General features: G+C 34.9%; 1 protein-coding gene across 2 annotated transcripts in view; it reads left to right on the forward strand.

Annotated features, from left to right (window-relative positions):
* LOC110448350 overlaps positions 1–22,642 on the forward strand; it is a 106,220-nt gene that overhangs the window by 11,253 nt on the left and 72,325 nt on the right. For both annotated transcript variants that reach the window (XM_021494533.1, XM_021494534.1), the window contains exon 2: positions 20,899–21,089. In XM_021494533.1, the coding sequence (XP_021350208.1) occupies positions 20,899–21,089 (191 nt within the window). The remainder of the gene's footprint in view (positions 1–20,898; positions 21,090–22,642) is intronic.

The raw sequence follows: 22,642 nt of genomic DNA on the forward strand, positions 1-22,642 counted from the left end.
GACAAATGAATTTGTCAAACATCTAGAATGTACCCCTGAAGTATATAGCCCAATATTCTTGTCAGGATTATAATTCTGTGAGGGTGGCAATTCATTTTCATTTCTTTATTATGAAGATAAGATATACCTTTGAAAACTCATCCCTACAAAAAGGCTCCTGACAAGTAGCTGAAGCCTAGTTGTCTTTCAATGTTACCATCTATTATTTGGCTGAGTTTACATTTTTCTCAGATTAATTTCAATAAATTTCCGCAGCATAAATTTAATTTTTAATATTTTTTAATAAATATATTTTTGGGAATCATGGTTGTTTTCAAAAAAATATCAGTTTAAACTTTCTTTGATTCCCTGCGTTAATATAACCAGGCCGAGGGGATGGATGTTCGGCCGTTGAGTGATTTATCAGTTCCCGTGGACTGTTAGCTCGGCCGAGTACGAAGTAGGCAGAGGTCTGTTGATATAAGCAGTATAGGGAGGACCTCTGCTCCAGTATTAGACAGAGAGTTGACTTGAGCTCAGTAATTATGGGGTATCAGCGACCAGGTAATACTACCCTACCTGTACAACCAAACAGTTTTGCCTCACAAATTTTAATCGCTATCCATGTGCATTAGGGTCTGGCCTGTATTACAGGGTACAGTTTCCATCACACATACAAATGATGAGCCCAGCATACCATTTTGCCTTTTACATCAAATAACAAAACTGAAATAATTTATGTCATTTCTAGATCGTCCCATAAAAACCACAATATGATCAGCCCATCGGCATGGGTTTGTCCGAAATGCCCTCATCCCATGTTGATGTGACCTACGACCTTTGGCATTGATGTTCAAATCCGAAATGTTCCATGCTATACTACTGCACTAAGTTTAGAACATGACTTCTTTAACTTGGTCGAGTTATTGCTTGAAAAATAATTTTTAAAAATCTGATTTGAATTTTATTTTTAAGACTGCTGAAGAATTTTGTATCATTACCAATCAGAAAATTTCTTGACAGCAGAAAGAATTTGTCTCATGTCGGTTAAGCTAGGTGGTGGTATGGTAGATTTTGTACAACATCCTTGCGATTTGTGTCCATGTCCAAAGAGATTTCGAAATCCAAAAACGTTTGCCTGGTAAAATTGATCAAGCAAGTACGAGATGGGAGTTAAAGAGATTTTGATGGAAGTAAATAGACTTCGAAGACGACATTTCAAGGTTACAGTTTTCCTCTCATTTATATGTACTATGACAATACAAAGATTGGATTACCTGTTGTTTTTTCAACAAATAAATATATTTTACATGTATTTACTTAGTTACAGAGGAAAGCTATTCATGTATAGAGTCAGTTAAATTCCTGGTAAGCAGTAGTTTTGCTTCTTAGGAAGCTTCTTTGAAACACCGAGCGCTTACTTCATGTCTATCTATTTGTCTGTCTTTAGTTGTAATAAATTGTTCTAAGATGGTAGCATGAATCCAGCATGTTTCAGCGTAGATTCAGCAGATTTCGGCTAGATTCAGCATGTTTCAGCGTAAATTCAGCAGATTTTCAGCGTAGATTCAGTATGTTTCAGCATAGATTCAGCATGATTTCAGCATAGATTCAGCATGTTTCAGCATAAATTCAGCAGGTTTTCAGCGTAAATTCAGTATGTTTCAGCGTAGATTCAGCATGATTTCAGCATAGATTCAGCATGTTTCAGCGTAGATTCAGCATGATTTTAAAAAGGATGGGAGAAAAGTTAAACTGTACTCTTGTCATCAAATTAACTTGCTAACCTAGAGTTTCAGCACTCTACAGACTGAGCCTTATTTGGGAAAAGACACATATTTGTTAAATGGTAGGAATAGATCGATAGCTAAACCAGGTATTACTGATTCTGAAACCCTGGTTCATCAAAAGTAGGCTCGTTAGACTGTGGGACAGGCCAATGTCATCCAACTGAGGCGAACAAATACATTGTTTTATGTTTAACAATTCTCACAGTTCAAAAAAAGGAACATCGTTAACAAGATTATGATGAATGTTGTGCGTTTCTACTGTTGTCAGGTGATTTTTAGCTCTGTTTATTAAGTAATAGATTATAATTATAATTTACGCCTCATCAACGAACACTCTTCAACTGAAAGATGCATGGTCTAATTAGTTCTTGCCTCTACAACTCTCCAAAGTAGATAGGGGTGCCAAAGAGATAACTGTACCGGACCGTCAGTTTGTAAAACAAAGTTACTGTAGGTGACACTCCTGGGTGGTTTTGTGTGTTAGATACTCCTCAGTACCCTAGTATCCTGTTTGCCCTTTAGTCCCTTACTTCAGTTACGGGTACAGCAGTGTTCGTCAATCTTGGGCAAATCACAAGTTTTCCGAGTCTTGTTTTTGTAGCAGACTTCGACTTGGTTTATCTTCTAAGGTTCACCAAGGCTAGGATCTTAACCTGGGTGTTGATAAAAGTCTTGAAATACACTGATAAAATTCTCAATAACAACAGCAGTATAATAAAAGCCTTTCTTATATAACTGTGAGAGCATTCTCCTCGATTTGGAGTAAAGCAGATAAGTTCTATAAGGCTCTCATAAAGAACAGGTACGTCTTAGCGAGCCTGGCCAAGTGAAACGAGGAAAACAATAACACCATTCTCCTAGACATTACAATTGTAGAGGTGAAATACACTGGTACAGGAGGACTGTATGGGGTGACAAAAACACCTGTTTACCTTCTGACTGTATCTGTATGTAGTCAACATATGTTTCTGTGTGCAACCAGTATGTTGTTTGCGGCCATGCAGACTTTGATGAAAAATTAAGGTTTGGGTTCGATCATCCATTCCTCCAAAATTCACAGTACATGTCTATATTCCAATTTTTTTTACCTTTGCATTTTCGTTAGATTTTTGCTGATAAAAAATAGCAAGTTTTCCTGAGCAATATTAAATCTTAAAATTGGGGAGGGGTGTTCTGTCTCTAAAATATATCCTGGTAAATCTTTATATTTACATCTTCAAGAATAGAAAATTTTACAGCGGCCAAGCTTATAGGAAAATAACCTTTAAGTGAATGTATTTTCTTTAAATTAATAATTGCTATTTGTTGAGCATTTAGTCTTTTTTCATAATGAATTTATTTCAGGAAAAGTTCGATACTTCGTTGGTGACAAGTGAACTTCTGTGGTTCCGGGTTTAAGAATCTGTGATAAGGGTGGGGAATTTAAATCTGCCTGTAACGTTCTGAAGAAAAAGGTTTACATGTCCTACATCGTGACTTTGGATAAAGGTTAAAGGTCATGCAGACGTGTCCAAGAGGAAAGTCGCTAAGAAAGCTGAATTCTCAGTGTTGTATATATACACTGTTACAGTCCTGCAATGCTACGTGAGAAGATACCCATTCAGACTTGTAGTGTGTGCTGAATTTAAGTGCATGGTGTCATGAAATAACTCATCGGTATCGCGCTTGCATGTCTGGCAGTATTTGCATGCTCACGATGGCCGACTTTTGCTCCAGTCGTTATTTGATTCCGGCAAATCTGATTTCCGTATGGTTTGTCTACCAAGGTTTTCTAACCTTTTGGTATACTATGATATCATATAGGAAGCCATCTGCCATTTGTTGAAAACATCGTCTTCAACAGGTGTGACATATTCGGTGATTATTCTCCAAACGAGGCGTTTTCACACCATGACCCTCAGGTTTTTTTCTGGTGATGTTTTACAGACATGAGTCTGTTATTGGGTATGATTGTTTATTACATGATTCAGTTGTTTTACAGTGGTTAAAGCAGATTACATAAATCCTCGGTATCGTACACGATAAAACACCGGTCCGACTCGGACGTAGTTTGATATTGACTTCATGATGGTAAAACACTTGTGTGACATCAAGATGTCTGCTGAAAAGTTAGGATAGGGGAGATTTTTTTTTTTTAAAATTTTTCATGCTTAAATGTAAAAATCAAGAAACAAAATTATATTTTTATAGAAATATTGATACTTAAATTGTAAAACAATTACACAAAAAAATGTCACTCACTTAAAAGAATTTTGAAAGCTTTAAAAAGAGCAGATGTTAAAGGACCAGACTTGTGTTACTTAAGACTAATGGAACTGTAAGACTATAATCTTAGTAACTAGATTTGTATAACTTAACTAAGTGTGACAAAATTATTATGTATAGACTTATGACAAGATTTGTATGTGTAGACTTGTACGTGACTTGTGATTTGTATGACTTAAGACTTGTGACAAGATTTGTATGACTTAAGACTTGTTACTACATTTGTATGACTTAAGACCTTGTGACAGGATGTATATGACTTGACACTTAATTGTGACAAAATGTGTATGACTTAAGACTTGTGACAATATTTGTATGACTTAAGACTTGTGATTTGTATGACTTAAGACCTGTGACAATATTTGTATGACTTAAGACTTGTGACAATATTTGTATGACTTAGACTTGTGACAATATGTGTATGACTTAAGACTTGTGACTTGTGATTTGTATGACTTAAGACTTGTGATTTGTATGACTTAAGACCTGTGATTTGTATGACTTAGACTTGTGACAATATTTGTATGACTTAAGACTTGTGACAAAATGTGTATGACTTAAGACTTGTGACAATATTTGTATGACTTAAGACTTGTGACTATATGTGTATGAATAGTAAACATATCAAGATCACATATTATTTAGTATTTTTAAAATGCTTGAGTCAAGCTAGTTGTCACTATTGAGATTTTCTTCCACACATTGCTGTGTTTAAGCCATCCAGTCTTCTTAACTCCTACGATAACGATCTCGCTCCTGAGTCACCCATCACTTTGATTTCCTTCTCCGTTTCAGATTAGACAAGTTTTAATAGACTGTCAATAGAACAGGAAGGCTACCATTGTGTAGAACACTTTTTCACGACTGCATGGGGGCGAAAAACAATAAGACTGGTTAGAATGTAAGTGTATTAAACACCTCACGTTACTTCATGGTATTCCAGATTACCCCCCTAGCTAGGTGAAGTTTAAAAGATTTTTCCTAGAAAGGACAAACTGAAGATTTATCTTATTGTCAATCCAAGTATTGTTTTTTCTTATGAAAAGTAATTTATGTTTAAAGTTTGTAAATATTTCACGACATTCTTTCTGAGAAAGCTAACAGGTATACACAGGTTAGTCATGGTCTGGGGGGCGTTTGTTGGTAGAATTTTTCTTCATTATGTTGTGGAACTGTTTGTACCAGGTATCAGGAAGGCCACAGGGTCGGTATTCTACAGTAAATGTATGTCAGAATATCTTAACACATTAATACACTCTTTTACTAGATGTGAATGGAACCAGAAAATTGGTCCATACTGCAATTTGGCCAAATGGTGAATAGACTTGCGACCTTACACACCCAGGCCTGTAGTTAAAACTCGGCTCATGGTAAATTGAACACCAAGAATGTGAAACTATTGAATGCAAACCTTGCCGTGGTGTATAGATATGCTGTGAATTCTTTGTTTAAACTTTTAAGAGGAAAGGTAATTTTAGGTAAAAACCTTGTTGGGAGTCAGCGCTACTCCTGTTTTAGAAGGTTTAACATTGAGTGGGAGGAAATGGAAGTCTACCTGTCAAAGTTACTGACACCTGTCAGGGACTGCTGCCTGTACGCAACATTACAGAAAGACAAAACTATTAACAACACCGACAGATTGTAACCAATTTTGATATAAAGTTACCAATGATTTGAATCAAAAGGAATTATTTAAGAGTGGAAAGCACGGCCAGATTGTACGGACAGAGACCTTGAGTCATGTTGACCAGTCCTTAGGTCCACTTTTCAGTTTTGCCTTAAACTGACCGTTAACACACATACATCAAGCACTTAACCTCTAAGGGAACATTTACTTTGAAAAAGAAAAATTCAGAGGAACACATTATTGTTCTTTTGTATCTAGGACATAGTGACTCGGAAAATCTTAACCTTTAAAACTTCTCTGAATCTCAATTTAGAATATTCTGTTTCCTGTCATTTTTGGGGGAGATAATTGGGAATACAAATTCAAATTTTCTGATAAATACACTTTTGTGGAAAAATTATATTAATTGACAAATTGAAATTAATGTTTTTGCTTATAAATGCTCAGGAACTTGAAATATACATGCATACATCAGTTTCAAAAACTTTGATTTTCACATAATTATTTTGCAACCTAATTACAAAAAAAATACTAGATTGATCAGGCTGCTTACTATACTGTGAAATATTGTATAGATTGATAAGGCTTCTTACTATACTGTGATAGATTTGATAGTTTGATCAGGCTGCTTGCTATACTGTGAAATATTGGAAAGATTGATAAGGCTGCCTACTATACTGTGAAATATTGTATAGATTGATAAGGCTTCTTACTATACTGTGAAATATTGGATAGACTGATAAGGCTGCTTAATATACTGTGAAATATTTGATTAATTGATCAGGCTGCTCACTCTCCTGTGAAATATTAGTTAGATTGATCAGGCTGCTGACTATACTGTCAAATTTTGGATAGATTGATAAATCTGCTTACTATATACTGTAAAATATTGGATAGATAGGTAAGGCTGCTTACTATACGGTCAAATATTGGATAAATTGGTAAGGCTGCTTACTATATACTGTCAAATATCGGATAGATTGATCAGGCTACTTACTATACTGTGAAATATTAGATAGATTGATCGGGCTGCTTACTATACGGTCAAATATTGGATAAATTGATAAGGCTGCTTAATATACTGTGAAATATTGGATAGATTGATAAGGCTGCTTACTATACTGCCAAATATTGGATAGATTGATAAGGCTGCTACTTTTCTTAACCCACCTTCAAACTTTGAGAGGGTGATGTTGTGTAAGATATATGTTTGTATTCAAAAGAGGATTATAAGACTTTGATTACCACAGTTTTAATATTGCGGTAGTGATTGGACCCTTGTTGCATGAAATGTATGTCTTGGGTGAATACAAAATTCATGTTCACCTCAGATTCCTCTAATGGTAGTCATTTCTCAAAAAGACAGTGAAGGAAGCAGCTGATTTTTATCTGTACCTAATTAAATATCTAGCACAGGTAAGTTACCTGTACCTAATTAGATATCTAGCACAGGTAATTAACCATTCCATGAAAATGTATGACCTATACAAATTGCCCTCTTTGATGACTTTTGACAACAATGCTTGTACATACTTTTTTCTAGAATATAGTCTGTAAAAGATTTCAGAAAATTCCCAAGGGTCGCTAATAATTCAGATCCTGGGATTTATCTTTTTTGATTAACTAAATGCAAATTTTAGCATTAATCTTGGAATTCTCAAAAAATTCTTTTCCAGTTTTGAAAAGTTAAATGATATAAGAAATTATGCAAAATGTGCTAAAGATTAACTCTTATTTTTAACTTAACATCCAGCTGTTCCAAGTCTGATTTATGCTTCATGATCATGAGTTGATAATGCAATCTTCAAAATAAGATTTTTGTAAAAAATAAAAGTTGTCTTTAAATTTACAAGTAATTTATATAGTGTTTCTTGTTTTCAGATGGTATTATTTTGAATCCCTACAGATTTAATTTTAGTTATGAATTTTTAAAATATTCAACATGAAAAAAATTGTGTTACCTGAGCTCAATAAAGTAATCTGGCTTCGTGTGTATTTAAATGTATTATTGAACTCCCGTCCATCGTTACGGACCATAAATATCTTCATATAACACAGCTTTATCTTCCCGACAGGATCAAGAACTGGTGTATTATTTGGTTGAAATAATTTGGTTATAATTTTAGATAGAAATAATAATACAAGACATCTTGTCCCCCTACTCCAGAAATTTTCCAGAACTTGTTTTATGCCTTGATGTACCTTTAGTGGAAAGCAGTTTTGATCAAAATGCCACAAAAAAAAAAACGTTGGCAATTAACCTGTTGTTTAAAAATCAGATCCACCTTTTATCACCTTGACAACGGGGCGAACTTCTGTTACGGAGACCTGATTTAATGTGTGTTCCACTGGTAGCCATTGTGGCTATATTATGTGTAGGTTGTGAGCATGTTTTGGTTTATAGCTGACTGCAGCAGGGTAGGGTAGCACTGCTGTGTAATTTCCCTGCTCCTCCTAAGCATACATCGGATTTAAATCACAACTTTATCACTTTTAAATTTGTAGTCACTGTCAAATTAACAAGGAAGACGACCCTAAATACGGTGTTGAACGTACTGTGCACGCCCCGACTGATGGGCCGTGTTTATGTCAGGTTAATATCAAAGGTTTAGGGAAAGCTTCGCTGATTTTACCATCCCCCCAGACATGAACCACGGCCATCATGCACCCATTGACCTCTAGGGGTCGACATCACGGATATATTTGATGATAGGATTAAATGAAAGGGGCGGAGTGAACTGCAATCCGAGTTTTATAAAAAGAAAGTAATAACAAAGGTCAAAGAAAAGTATAATCAAAAGGTCAAATTGTCATTGTCCATTCCAAAGATATCATCATCAATAAACGGTCATTCAAATGGTCAGCTACCAGACTCCCTGACACATGTCATTGAGGTCGAACTGGACAAGACTGCCCTGTCATCTGTAGGATTCAGAAGAAATTGTCACCAAGTCATCCAGAGTTTTTAGTTCCCTTTTATTCACTTTCAAAAAAAGTAATTGTTAACAGGTTACCCTTCAATGTTAAATTTTGTTGACAAATTTAAGATTTTACTTCTTCAGAATAATTTTTTTTTAAGTATAAATAAACACTTTAAGTAGAAGAATTATACTGAATTTAGTTTTGACTTTTTATTTTTTTTAGTTATTTTTTAATTTAAGTTTATTAAAGCACTTACCGGTATACACTATAGTTTTAAGCTAAAGATAGCTAGTATGAACTCAAAAATATTTATAAGGATTTCTGACAAAAATCTTTAGGGCATTTTGAAAATCGCTCAAGACAAAAATGATTGATTATGATAGAATAGCAAAAAAAATCCTGCTATTTTCTTTTGAAGATTTGTTGGTCAGATATCTGTTCAGCGGTCATTTGTGTGGTTAAAGTTGTGGTCAGTTTGAGATCTTTTCATTTGTACGATGCTGATCAATCTCAATCGGGGTTTTGGTTCTGGCTGTTTGATGGAAGAGGAGAGTCATGTGACATCACCAGTCTTTATGTGGATGAGGGATGGTCACTTTTGGTCAAGCCTCCTATTGACACCGTCCTCTGATGGACACGTGTTGGTCAGATAATGTTTCAGAAAAATGTTATTGTCTAGCTTTTTTATGCCAATATTAATTAATTTGACATCCAGAGTGTCTGCGTCTGAAAATCACTTGCTTTCTTTCATCATGAAAAAATATGATGAAATTAGAAATTAACACAATTTTAAAAATATCACCAACATTATGAAATTTTGCATCTTCAACAGTTTAATATTAAATATATTTTTAATTTTCAACTCTTGAGATGTATGGTCAGTGTCACAATCATTATAACATCTGATATATCTACAATTATTGTCACATTTTTTGTATTTTTATGACTGATTTGCACACTTTTGACCTTCACAATAAATATATAGCAGTTACAAATATATTTCTCCGGCATAAATGTGCTTGACATATTTATTTAATACCTATTTCAATACTCATATGAAAGTCGCATGAACATATGCACCTCCCAAAATTTAGATAATTTGCAGTGATTTGGCTTACAGTCCTTGTAAAATTTTAAAATATATCTTAAAAATATGGAATATTATAAAGCATAAACAAACAATCTATTGATATTTCAATTTCAGATTCATATTTCTTTGGATTTTTTTTCAATTTTTACTCGGGGTTCTCGGGGTCTAATAATATGCAAATATAAAGTCAAACTGATTTATGGATGGTAAAATTCAATTGTCAGAAATGTTTTATTTGGAATACTAAAATCAAGCAAACAAAATTATTTAAAACATCCTGATTGGATGATGCCATGATGAAACCGATATTTTTTCTAAACACAATATTTGAACAAATGACCTGACTTTTTTCCCATAGAATTAGAGTGCTAGTGAGCTTTGCACCTACTGAAAAAACTTGTGTTTAAACGAAGAAGAATGGGTTTTATTTAATTGAAATGTATTTATGTACATTCAACTTCAGTATGTGTCAATATATCTATATAAAAATGGAAAATGAAAATAGATCTGTTTAGAAAAAATACTAATGCTCTCTAACCAGAAAAGGGGAAAAAAGTTAGTTTCAAAATTAGGAAAGATGTGTTTTGCATTCAAACAGATTCTTGTCAAATACATTTTTATGAAAACCTTTGCCCCAATCGTAGAAGGCAGGAATATTTTCAAATGAGAGTGTGACATTTTAACTTGGCCGGGGTATTTGTATCATTTAAATACGGTATCCCTTTGGAAGGGATGGAAACGAGGATTTATGTGAATAGCGTGCTGAATTGCATTACCTTATAACTTTACCTCTAATCTGCCCGGTGTCATGAGATTGCGATTCGGAGGCTGGGCAAAGATTTCAAGTAAAAATGTTTGTACTTAAAAATACGGGTGACAAAGAGTGTGTGATTGATTTGTACACAAAGTGGAAAGCTCCTCGCCGAGTTTTCGGGGGGTCGTTCTTGCTATTATGTCTGACAAATGGGCGGTTTTCCACGAAAGGAAAATTAACCAATTCATTACGTTGTGATGAGAAGGTTTTTAATTCAAACATGGAGCCGCAGAATGTTTGATATCCTTGTACCAGGAGGGGTGAATCTTTCACGATGGCTCCTCTCCATATATGTTATTGACAGACCTCGGGGACCACAAAATCGGTTCATCTTACGTATATCACAACACAAGAAAAGGTAGAACCTCTTAATACGGATTATTTAATTTTTGTTTCATTTAATAAAAGACTTAATTACCAGATGGATGAAAACAAATGTAAATACCTTTTAACAATTCAACAAATTAATTAACTTCCTGTTACGATCAAATCGCCATACAAGTTTTCAACTTTATTAATTTTACAAAACAATTGCAAAACAAGTTCTACAAACTTATATTAATCTCTCTTGATGCTCTGGATGGTATCGTGAAAGACTTAATGACTGGTCAAGCCATACCTCTTTACATCTGATCGAGGAATCGAACCCCAGACATCTTGGTGAAAAGCAAGTGTATAACACCTGAGTTCACTGTTTAAGAAAAATTTACAAAGTATTAAGATATGTAAGTCTTATTTAAGAAAAATTTGAATCGTATAAATTGTTTCCATCAATCTACCAATGATTTTTATTTTAGATTTATATCAAATTCAAGAATTAAAACTGAGTTTTTCTGGTGTTCTTTCCGGCTTTCTGGTTTTGTTTAAATAAAAAAGGATTGTACCAGTTTATTAATACACACTGCATCTGACCTGTAAATGCGCTGACGGCTTTAGGTCTTGTGTATAATTTGGGAGACATTGTTATGGATATTCATACAGGATTTGACAACTACACGGAGGTACATTTATAAACAAATACAAGGACAATTACCTTTTTAGCAAGAGAGGTAGGAGGACAGTATAGTGGGCTTATAACCAATAATACATTGCTGTTTATTTTTGTTTGTGTAGCACCGTTTGAACTGGAATCAGAACAAGTGTCATAATATAGACATAGACTTAGACTTCTTAGTTAATAAAATATATGACAAAAAAGTTCCTGAAGACATTAAGTTGTTTTCTGATCAAATTTGGTTTCGATAACTTAAAAACTAGATATATTTCCAATAGTTTCCACATTTTGTAGGTTCTAGCTTTTACCCTCATTTTGGACTCTTGAAATCAACACTTTGATTACCTACAACGTGGTTTTTTCTTTGAATTCAAGTCATTCATTATATGGAAAACTTTAACTGACATTTTACACTATCATTTCATCAAATAGCATTAGAGTAAATATGTTGCAGACATTTTAGCTCACACTCCGAGCTGTTTTAGCATCATCAGAAAAGTCTGAGAGAATCACAATCCATTTTCTGGAAGGAATCATAGTGTCTGGACACACCCGCCCAACGCGTCCACGTATCCTCCATTTGTAGCCTAGGCAGGCATTAGGGACATCCTGGGGAATTGCCCCCACTGAAAAATGTGTTGGGCTTAATTGCTGCATATCCGTTGGCCGTGAGCCGATCTCTGGCCGTGTCGGCCGCTAATTCGTATAAATACCTGCATGTTGATTGACCAGCCACCGAAGTCACTGGCTTGTCGTAATGGTCTTGTCTAAATGTTTCCTTCGATGTGAGAAGTATATGAATATTTATGGCCATTTTCTTCTTCGTGTTCTCTGAATAGATTTTCTGTTGGAACACTATGGCCATTTTCTCAGGAAATGACCGCAGATTAATCTTTCATTTACACAGGTTTGCAAACGTTACATGAAGGACGCGAGACAGAATGACCAAAGTGCGACTTTGATGGGTGCTGGGGGTTTATGGCCAATTGCGGCAACGACTTTTAGATTATTTTATGGGAACAGTCAATTATTCCAGCAATCAACATGTTCTGTCTTGTAAATGACTTGAAGTACTGTCAGAAAGAGTGTTTTTTTTCAGATTTGTTTTTTTTTCAAAATTCTTATTTCCTTTTGAGCAGTTGGATTGTTAATTTTTTAGTTATCTAGTATAATTGCTATCAATTTTTTCATTATAGGTTATTTAACCTGCAGATTTATCTTACATTAAATCATTGACATTTAAGCAGCAGTACATAGAGGTCTTTTCTAATTTTTAACAGATTTTTTTATTAATATTTTAGTTTAGTAATGTTTAAGATGTCTTTGATTAGAGAATAGAAAATGAAACTGTGAAGTTTGAAATTGTGAGTGATTAAAACATGAATAATAAATCCCACCTTCCCTGATAGTGTCTTAATGAGATAAAATAGTTATCGTTACTGATTCTGTAAAATTGACAAGAATAAGTATGTATATCTTTTTGCCTTGAAATAAAAAATCATTGGAAGAATTCATTTTCTTGTAGGGTATATTTTATATGATATATTATAATGTACAAAAATATATGCTTATATTACGCCAAAAAAAAAAAAAAATCTCAATTTTAAAATGCATTTATATACTATGAGATGAGATTCAATGACAAATGTTGGCAAAAATAAGTAAAGATTACATGTGAGTTAAAAACAAATTCTAGAGTCAAGGCATCAGATACCAAGTGGGTATGTTTCAATCAAATCATGTCGGCACAATTTTTCCAACTAAAATATACAATTATGATTCCAGATTTAAAAAAAAAAAGAATATATTTAAGTGAATGTGTATCAATATTACCTTTTTTCGATAAAATTTTCATAACAGTTGTCGGATTTCAACTTTGACAAAAACAAAAGTTATTATTTATTCAACTTGAGCTTAAGGATATAAACTACCCTACATTGATGTAGCCATGTTTAATTGCAGAAGAGTTCCATTATGAAGAAGTATTGAATAAATTATATGAACAGTAATTTGACATCATGACTTTAAAAAAAATACAAAAGACTGTGTGTGTTTATATTACTCATATAGTTTCTTTAAAAGGTTTTAAGGGACATAACTCCAGCTAAAATCACAGATAGAATGAGTTAGGTAGCATGTCTCCTTAATAAAAATGTATATAGCTAAAACTGTCCCATGGATTCCGTGGACAGCGAGAGCCACATAATTTACATCTATTGTTTTATTTATGATTAACAGTGTTGTTTCCTGGTACATTAAAGATACCCTATACTATACATAGTTTAAGATTTCTACGATTTATTTAAAGGTGCGTGCAGACATTTTTTCTCCATCTCTTAATGTCGTCATTTTCCGGATAAAAATAATTCAATAAGGTTTTATCAGCCAGACAGACTAACGAAATCCAGACTATATGGAAAAACAGAATTGATTATTAGCCAAGTGTTATCCGGCCAGCAGAAACATTGCAATCAAGTGATTAAAGGTTTATGATGAGGAAAAAGTAACGCGGTCCGATACTGAGGAACACCTTGCGTCACGTGTTCTACGAGTACCAAGGCGGCACACGTACGTCATAGCGCTGAACGGCCTTGATACCTCAGGTCTGCGCTACTCTGCATGTCAGTGAGCAGTAAGTTGAGTATGAAATTACAACATTGGCATGGAACTTGACGTTAATGCTCCAAAACTTGATTACGATGCTGCTACGGAGCTGTTGTCTGTTGTCTATAAAAAACAGTGTTTGATCATTTTAACAGATACATAGCCGAGGGCAATTTCACAAGTCTCAAATGAAATTATAAGCATCTGGGTTTTCATTTAACAAGAGACAAATGATGGCGAAAAGCCTTGATATAGCCCTATCACATCACGGGGACGGCTTTCCATCTTGTCTGTATAAATAATAGGCGATGCTGAACACAGTCTGTGAGTGTGACTCTCGTCAACTGGCTGTGCTCTATGGCTGATAGCTGAGGCCACGAGGATCAAATCTATTACAACCTTTAATATGTTATCTTTACATATTTTACAACACGCCCGATTATAACATTTTATCATAAATTATGCCTGGTATTTGTGCGGCAAAAACCAGATAGAACAGAAGTCGGAATTGTGTTTTATCGTCACTAACTCAATAGTGTGAATCAAATTACCGCTAATGCCTCAGTGTTACAAATCCAATAATGATTGAGAAATGCCGCTCCCGCTCCCCTCCTCTCTTTGTTAAAACACAGCCCTGATTTTTGAAGTGGAAAATCGTACAAGAATAAATGTCGGTTTAATGAGTTATAAAAAGTATCGTTTTGTAAATGGATGTTGGGCTAGGACAACACTCGACAGTCTTTGATATCTGTGACAGCATTCTGTCAACCAAAGCTTGTACTGGCACTAAGGTATAGAGTTTAATATCTATATGCAAATACATCGTATTATCTGGGAAAAACCTTTCTCATTACGAGCCGGTTTACGAGATAAAAACATTATTTACATTTGCTCTACGTCCGCAAATAACATCCTTCAGGGATGAAATTGAATTAAAATTATTTATTTATCATTGGTCGCGCTTGAGTAGAGCCCGAACAAACGTTTTCAGGGTTGACATCATACACAAGGGTGCTTCATCCCAGATACGGAGAGCAGTATTAACTGTACACACGGCGTAACATTTACAGAAATAATAAATTTGTCCGATGTAAAAAATACCTTCATGAGGTTTCAAAACAATCCATATGAGAAAAGTGATTTGAAAATGGTTGTTGGCTGCTTCGGAAATTAATTTAATATATGACAACGAAGTGCGAGTTGGTAAAGGTTGATGAATTTTGTACGACTGAACGGATCATTAAGCACGATGTTGACGAAGATTTATTGTATAATTCTGTAATGAATGTTTTATGCATTACAGTTCTCTTTGTATCTTAAGGATCCCCGTCCCACTGCCGGTAAAACACTAGAGAGTTCCACTGTAGTTTTACTTACACATAATAAGTAGCTCAGTTGGTTGGAGCAACTGCTTTGTGATCAGAGGTGCAAGGTTCGAATCCCGGTCTGGCCCTGTTGCATCTTTACTGTCAATGAGAGCACAATTGTGATTTTTATATAATTTATTTTTGTATATTTCACCTTAATTATTTTGTTCATTATATTTCGGACTAAGGTGTTGCTTTTCTGGTGGCGTTAGTGTCGACATTAAGTTTTTGCATTGAACTTAGTTTCACTGAAAGTAAAAGTGCTAGACCAACCAAACTTGCACCATGGATGATGCGGCCTTGTAACCTTTCATGGTCCATTCACTTTGTCAGCATCTTCATCAACATTAAGCTTTTGCGTTTAAGTTAGTTTCTCTGATATGTACATTGATGGTCAAAGACGACATGCCAGACATATCAATCCGAATGGCTCGTCTTTTCAGAAATGATTTATTAAAATTAAAGTCATGCAGAATCAGTTTCCGATGCATAGTTACAGTTTTTGGCAGTGGTACGGGGATCCTTAAAATAAAAATGTTTTAATGAAAATCACAGCATCATGCTCACAGTAGCTTAAAGCCGTATGTTTAGAGTCTAAACAAGTTACATCCAAAGTCAACTAGACATAATTTCCGAAGGAAAATCACCTTTTTTCAAAAGTGAGAAACTAGATAAACAAAGTTGTCATAATGTCCAAATTACGCGTAAAAACTGACAGACTCTGATATTTACACAAGGACATCTGTGTTTGACTTGTGTAGAAGTGAAGAGGCTATCAACAGAGCGTGAACTCTCCCAGGAACAAGGCCTCACTCTGAATGTTTGTGTTAAATATTTTTAAACGTCAGTCGAAAAATTGAAGAATTGAAATGGAATACACTGGAATACAAAGTGAGGGGTACATCGATCTTTGTCGCAAGGATGCTTGGTGAAATTTCGTCGTTCATCCTAGTAACAGATGTGACTAGGCGTTCAGGGGCCATAGCTTGCTGGCCGGGACAATCATGGTCTGACCAAGTCTTGTAACGAGAGGTTAATTTGTTTTCGACATGCCAATTATATGATGACAATGATAAGAGCCCTAGGGACAACACACACCCAAATGTCATCTGGATTTCTTGCACTCCCTAATTCCACCATACGGTAGCACTGCCCGTTTTTCATGGGCCGTTAAACTCTGATCTCTGATACAACTATGGAGAAATTGACTTAATTTTCATGGTGGTACAAAATTGTTATTGAGAAGAGATGAGCTGTAATCATTGAATTTCTGCATTAGGCCGTGTAAGTGTGACTTTATGAAGTGTATTTAACTATTTGGCATTCTAGTGTAGCTAAGATATAAGGTAGATCAACTGCAAACTTATCATTAAAACATTACTAAAGTAATACATGAAAATATGTTCATCTGCAGTCAAACGTCACAAGAGGTGGGACCTTGATGGTTTCTCCGTGTCCCAATACATAGGACAGACAGGGTTGGGGACCTTGATGGTTTTTCTGTGTCCCAATACATAGGACAGACAGGGTTGGGGACCTTGATGGTTTCTCAATCTGTGTCCCAATACATAGGACAGACATGGTTGGGGTCCTTGATGGTTTTTCCGTGTCCCAATACATAGGACAGACACGGTTGGGGACCTTGATGGTTTCTCTGTGTCCAAATACATAGGAACAGACAGTATTTATTTATCTCATTAATTTATGATTTTTATAGACTTATTAATTTAATTCATACAGTTATTTTAATATGATTTTAATGGACAAAGACATATTGGATTCAGTATAAACTATTTTGCTATGTATTTGTTTATTTATTTATGATTTTCTTTAAAAAATGACTGTGTGTGTGCTAATTCGCTACATTAAACTGAGATTTGATGGGCAGACACCTTCGGTGTTGTCTGGTACACGTGATGGTCGTGTGCCGTGCACGCTATCTCAAAGAAGTGGCGTTATTATGAATTCCGTTTGAAGGGTTGTTAGCCACTAGATAAAGGACTCAAGTATTTCTGGAGCACCCTACTTATTCCGTCCTCAAGGTTCGAGAGGCTATAGAATTTGTGTTACAGGCTCATCATCATTAGGGTCTGTTTGCATTGTGTTAACTCCGTCTTAGCGCTCAGTCTGTCAGGTATGGGACAGAAAATTATGTCTCAGTGAAAAAATATTCTTCAAATGTGAGTGCTTGAGTTTTGATTGAAAGGTAAAATACAATTTTTGAAAAACCGGTAGCCAAATTTTTTGTAAAATTTTTGTTGATTAATATATACAAAATTAAAAAAAGAAATATTCATAAAAGTAAGGAATAATTTTTTGAAGTTTAAAGTTTTTATAAGATATGTAAAGATAAATAAATAAATAAAAAAAGGGGTTACAATTTGTCAAAAAATATGTTTTTGTGTTTTTATGTCATGGATTTAGCTACATACAGAGAGGGTGTGATAGAGATTAAATAAAGAAATGTGTGAGTATGATTTGTAGTGGCAACAACCTGCTATAGACACGAGAACCAGTTCTCATACAAAAATACAATGTTTTGTCTAAGTAAAGCTAGCAAACTGTAGCCTTGCCCCAGAGGAATCCCATAGTTAACGTACAATCTCAGTAATAGGTCATACATATGTATCGAGTCTTAGTAGTGTACACTTAAACCGAAGTCACGTGTATAAAAAAAAAATCTAGAATTTTAAAGATTGCGTCTCTGTTGCGTGCCGCTGCCAATTTTGACACATAACTATGGTTTGCAGAAAAATGTCTGCCAGACGATTGCACTTTATGGAACTAAAAACTCGCAATTTAACATTTTTCGATATGTAGAATTCTTTGGAAAGTTTTGTTATTTATGTTGAATGTCAATGGTAAAACTCATCTTGAATTCAAGTTTTTTTAGATGTATTTATTTACACAGAAGAAATGAGTGAATAGCTAGTATTTTTTTCAGTTAAAAGAATATATAAAATATCTTGATATGGTAATGTAGGTTCTGGATAAGATACATACTGTATTTGATTTAAATAAGGGCACCAAGTACGGGTAAATAAGGAGTTAGTAAGTAATAGCGATGTCTCTCAAGAACGTTTGACTGTACCATCACAAGACTCAATGTCTAATGTATGAACACTTTGCTTTTGTAGACTGGTGGCTTTAATAGGCAGGTGGTCATTCTAGGCAGGTATACTTATATAGGCAGGTGGTCATTCTAGGCAGGTATACTTATATAGGCAGGTGGTCATTCTAGGCAGGTATACTTATATAGGCAGGTGAAATAAGCTATTGACTTTAATGGGCAGGTGGTCTTACTAGACAGGAGGCTTTAATAGGCAGATGACATAAGCTATTGACTTTAGTTGTCAGGTGGTCTTACTAGACAGGAGCCTTTAAAAGGCAGATGACATAAGCTATTGACTTTAATGGGCAGGTGGTCTTTAATCGGAAGGTGAATTTAATTGGCAGGTGGTCTTTGATTGGCAGGCAGTCTTTCTAGGCAGGTGACTTTAATTGGCAGGTGGTCTTTCTAGGCAGGTGACTTTAATTGGCAGGTGGTCTTTATATATAGGTGACCTCAATAGGCAGATGACATAAGCTATTGAATTTAATCGGCAGGTGGTCTTTCCAGGCAGGTGATCTTTATAAACAGGTGACTCTTCTAGACAGATTTCAATTTATTTGTGAAAACGAAGTGATGTAATAGAATAAATTGTAAACAAATCTTGTTTGTGTTATTTCACATGTAACTTGGATAATTAATCAAAGATGAAATTCAGACTGTTATTGGAAAACACTGATTCTTACTTGTATTTAAAGAAGAACTTTTGTTCTTGTTCAAGAATCCATTGAATGTTGTTCCAGCTGAAGACGTGTGAATGGGTCGAAGATTATTTTACTGTATGATTTACTCTCTAAAATCACTTAGATGAATAATGTTGCTAATTGGATTGTCGTAAATGTTTTATACCAAGTTGGATTTTATGATGTTCAAAACACATTTGCCCTCCACACGATGCTTGGGGCTATAACGAAATCGGTCAATATCTAATTGTCAACCAATCAGGATAAACAGGTGCCACACCGATCACTTCCAAGCAAGTTCACCTCGCATTGTGCATAGTACATGAGACTTGACTTATAAAATATGCAACATATATGTAAATTAATGATAAGCAGATTTGATGACAAATACAGGTTATTTACCTGAGCTCCGAGTTACAGGATAATAGGGTTATGATGTGCAGGCTTTTTATACCTGAACCGTACCAAATATTAATTCTGATAAACGCCCTGCTGATAATTAGCACACACACATTCTTCAGAACAGATAACTGTACAAAATGGGAAAGATAAATTCAAGCAGCTTATACGAACCTGTGAAAACAGAACGTCTGTCAAATATAGAAAGTTAGTGAAATACAAGGTATCATTGTGATATGGTAATTATACTTGCCAACTTTTTTAAATTCCCATGGGGAGATTACATGTGTGCAGAATTGAAAACATAAATAAAATGTGTGCTATAGTACACCCTAGGGAAAAATACCACTTTTAAAGGACATCTTTTGAGCTGTTCTGTCAGATGAAGTTATCAGATCCTAGAAAATGGGAATAGTTGAACAATTAACAACTGGGTTAACAGGTGTAGTTTTATTTAAGATAACTATGGTTTACAGTTGAAGTTTATAATTATAGTATATAATACAGGTATAGAGTTAATTATGATGTCCTTGGTATTCAAATGTAGTGTTATTTAGATAACTACGGTATACAGACGAAGCAATAATTATAGTAAGTTTGTAATACACTGGTGTGTAATAATGCTAACTATGGTATACAGGTGTAACAAAAGCTGATTACTGAAATGTAACAAATACCTATGATGTGTTTGTGGAACAAAAACTCCTGCATTGTCCTGAAACATGGAAATGGACAATGTTGAGTTTCAGTTTCTCGTCACCTTCAACGTGGACGACAGGAAAGATGTGAGGTTTGTTAACCTGTGTATAATGACAACTTATAAACCTGTGTATAATGACAACTCATAAACCTGTGTATAGTGACAACTTATAAACCTGTGCATGATGACAACTCATAAACCTGTGTATAGTGACAACTTATAAACCTGTGTATAATGACAACTCATAAACCTGTGTATAATGACAACTTATAAACCTGTGTATGATGACAACTCATAAACCTGTGTAGAATGACAACTTATAAACCTGTGTAGAATGACCAGTGATGAGTTTTTCAAAGACCAGTGGTTTACCTTTCTATAACCTGAGAAAAGGACCAGACTTAATATAAAACCATATATATAAAAGATGTGTAGCACACCAGATCAGAAAAGTCTACGTTTTGATATATTCAACAGAATTGTTCAGACTAATGAGGTGATGTATGTATGTTTTATTTATCGAAGCTGGTGTTATCAGATTGTTTTCTGTTTCAGTGTTAAAACACCAGTGAAGGACCATCCCCCTAAGAGTAACCCCAGTAAACGCCACAGAGAAAGACTCAACGGGGAACTCGACCATCTCGCCAGTTTACTGCCGTTTGAACAAAGTGTTATATCTAAACTTGACAAACTTTCTATTCTTCGACTTGCTGTAAGCTATCTCAGGACCAAGAGCTACTTCCAAGGTAGGACAACATTTGAAAAAAACATACATACATATGCGACTGTTCTTGCAGGCAAGGTGAATTTTTTTGTCAAATTTTTAGAGCAACCAATTCCAATTTCAAAATGACACAAATACCACATATTAAAACCTATGTATACAACAATCCAGTAATTTACTGGGAACATAAGTACAAACAGAAACAGCAGAAATAATACAGAATACATACTTTACACATTGGGCAATAACAGTCTAATGTGGTAATACTCGCAGCCTTAGTGATTGCGGCCCGGCCCAGATCGGTGACACATGATTAAAAAAAAACTATACAAGAAAACACTGCTTATCCAAACCTTGATAGTGATTTTCCAAACTTTAAATAACAGTTAAACTTTCTCATGTGCCTCCCTCCATTGAGAGACCACCTGTGTTAGGAGACCGCTTTTTATATGTTCCTCATCCTCATTGTAGCGATTTCATTGTGAAGTGAACCTGTATTAAAAGACCACTTTTTGGACTTTTCGAGCATGATCTTTTGATACAAAGTAGACATACTGTATTTGAAACTTATAAAAAGCTTGGAACCAGTTATCCAAACAACTGCTTGTCCAAAGCAGTACCCCTCCGAACCATTTACATGTCCCCCTGTTTGGTTGGGATAATCAGCTCCCTTCATTATAATACTTATGTGGATCATACTTCTTGGACTTAATGAGATTTAATGACTTAATACAAAACTTATTTTTGGAAGAGGGCCTAGTAAGTTGTAAAAACTTGTGCCAAATCCCTTTGACTGTTCAATGTCAGTAAAATACGTTTGATTGAACTACTTCCTGATTGAATACCTTTCTCGATGGATGGTGGTTTTTAGTTGTAATACTGTTCAATGGCTTCATTTCTATGAAGGAAAATTAATTGAAGTGTGAAATAAGAAGCTCTCGTTCATATAACAATTTGAAGGGCCCAGTAAAATAGAAGTGAAGACCTGATAAAATAGCAGTTTGAATGACTCCTGTCAAATAAGGAGCACGAGGAACATGGCAAAATTACAACTTGAATGATGGAAGAGCTATTTTTAGTACCAGTTTGAGAAAGAAAAAGAAAAAAGGACATTTTTCATCAGTAGTAATATCAGAAGATACCTATATCTTTTGCGTCAAAGTTAATTTTGTTTTAATTGAAATGGACTTCCCTTAATCGATGTGCATTGAATTATGGAACATGTGACGGATGCATTTCTTTTCGCAAATAAGAAACATCCTGTTCATGGTTAAAGACCAGGCTCCCATTGATTTAGACAACGCTGATCACCGCCTATTATGATGAAAGGGTAACGTGAAGATGGTAGAGGGAGGGGAGGGGAAGGTGAGAAGGTTTAAAATGAAAAAGAATAAAACCTTTAAAGCGTTAAAGTGTTTAAAACCCATTACTCAGCAATAACAGCATTATGTATGAGATGTATACATATCCAACTGTCGTCTAACACAATTTCACGCTAAAAGTAGTCCTCATTTCCAGGCAAACGCATCCATAACCTAGATCTACATGGGCTTTCCACGCGCCAGACAAGAGTTT

This window comes from Mizuhopecten yessoensis, unplaced genomic scaffold (assembly GCF_002113885.1).
Source record: "Mizuhopecten yessoensis strain PY_sf001 unplaced genomic scaffold, ASM211388v2 scaffold4017, whole genome shotgun sequence".
Taxonomy (NCBI): domain Eukaryota; kingdom Metazoa; phylum Mollusca; class Bivalvia; order Pectinida; family Pectinidae; genus Mizuhopecten; species Mizuhopecten yessoensis.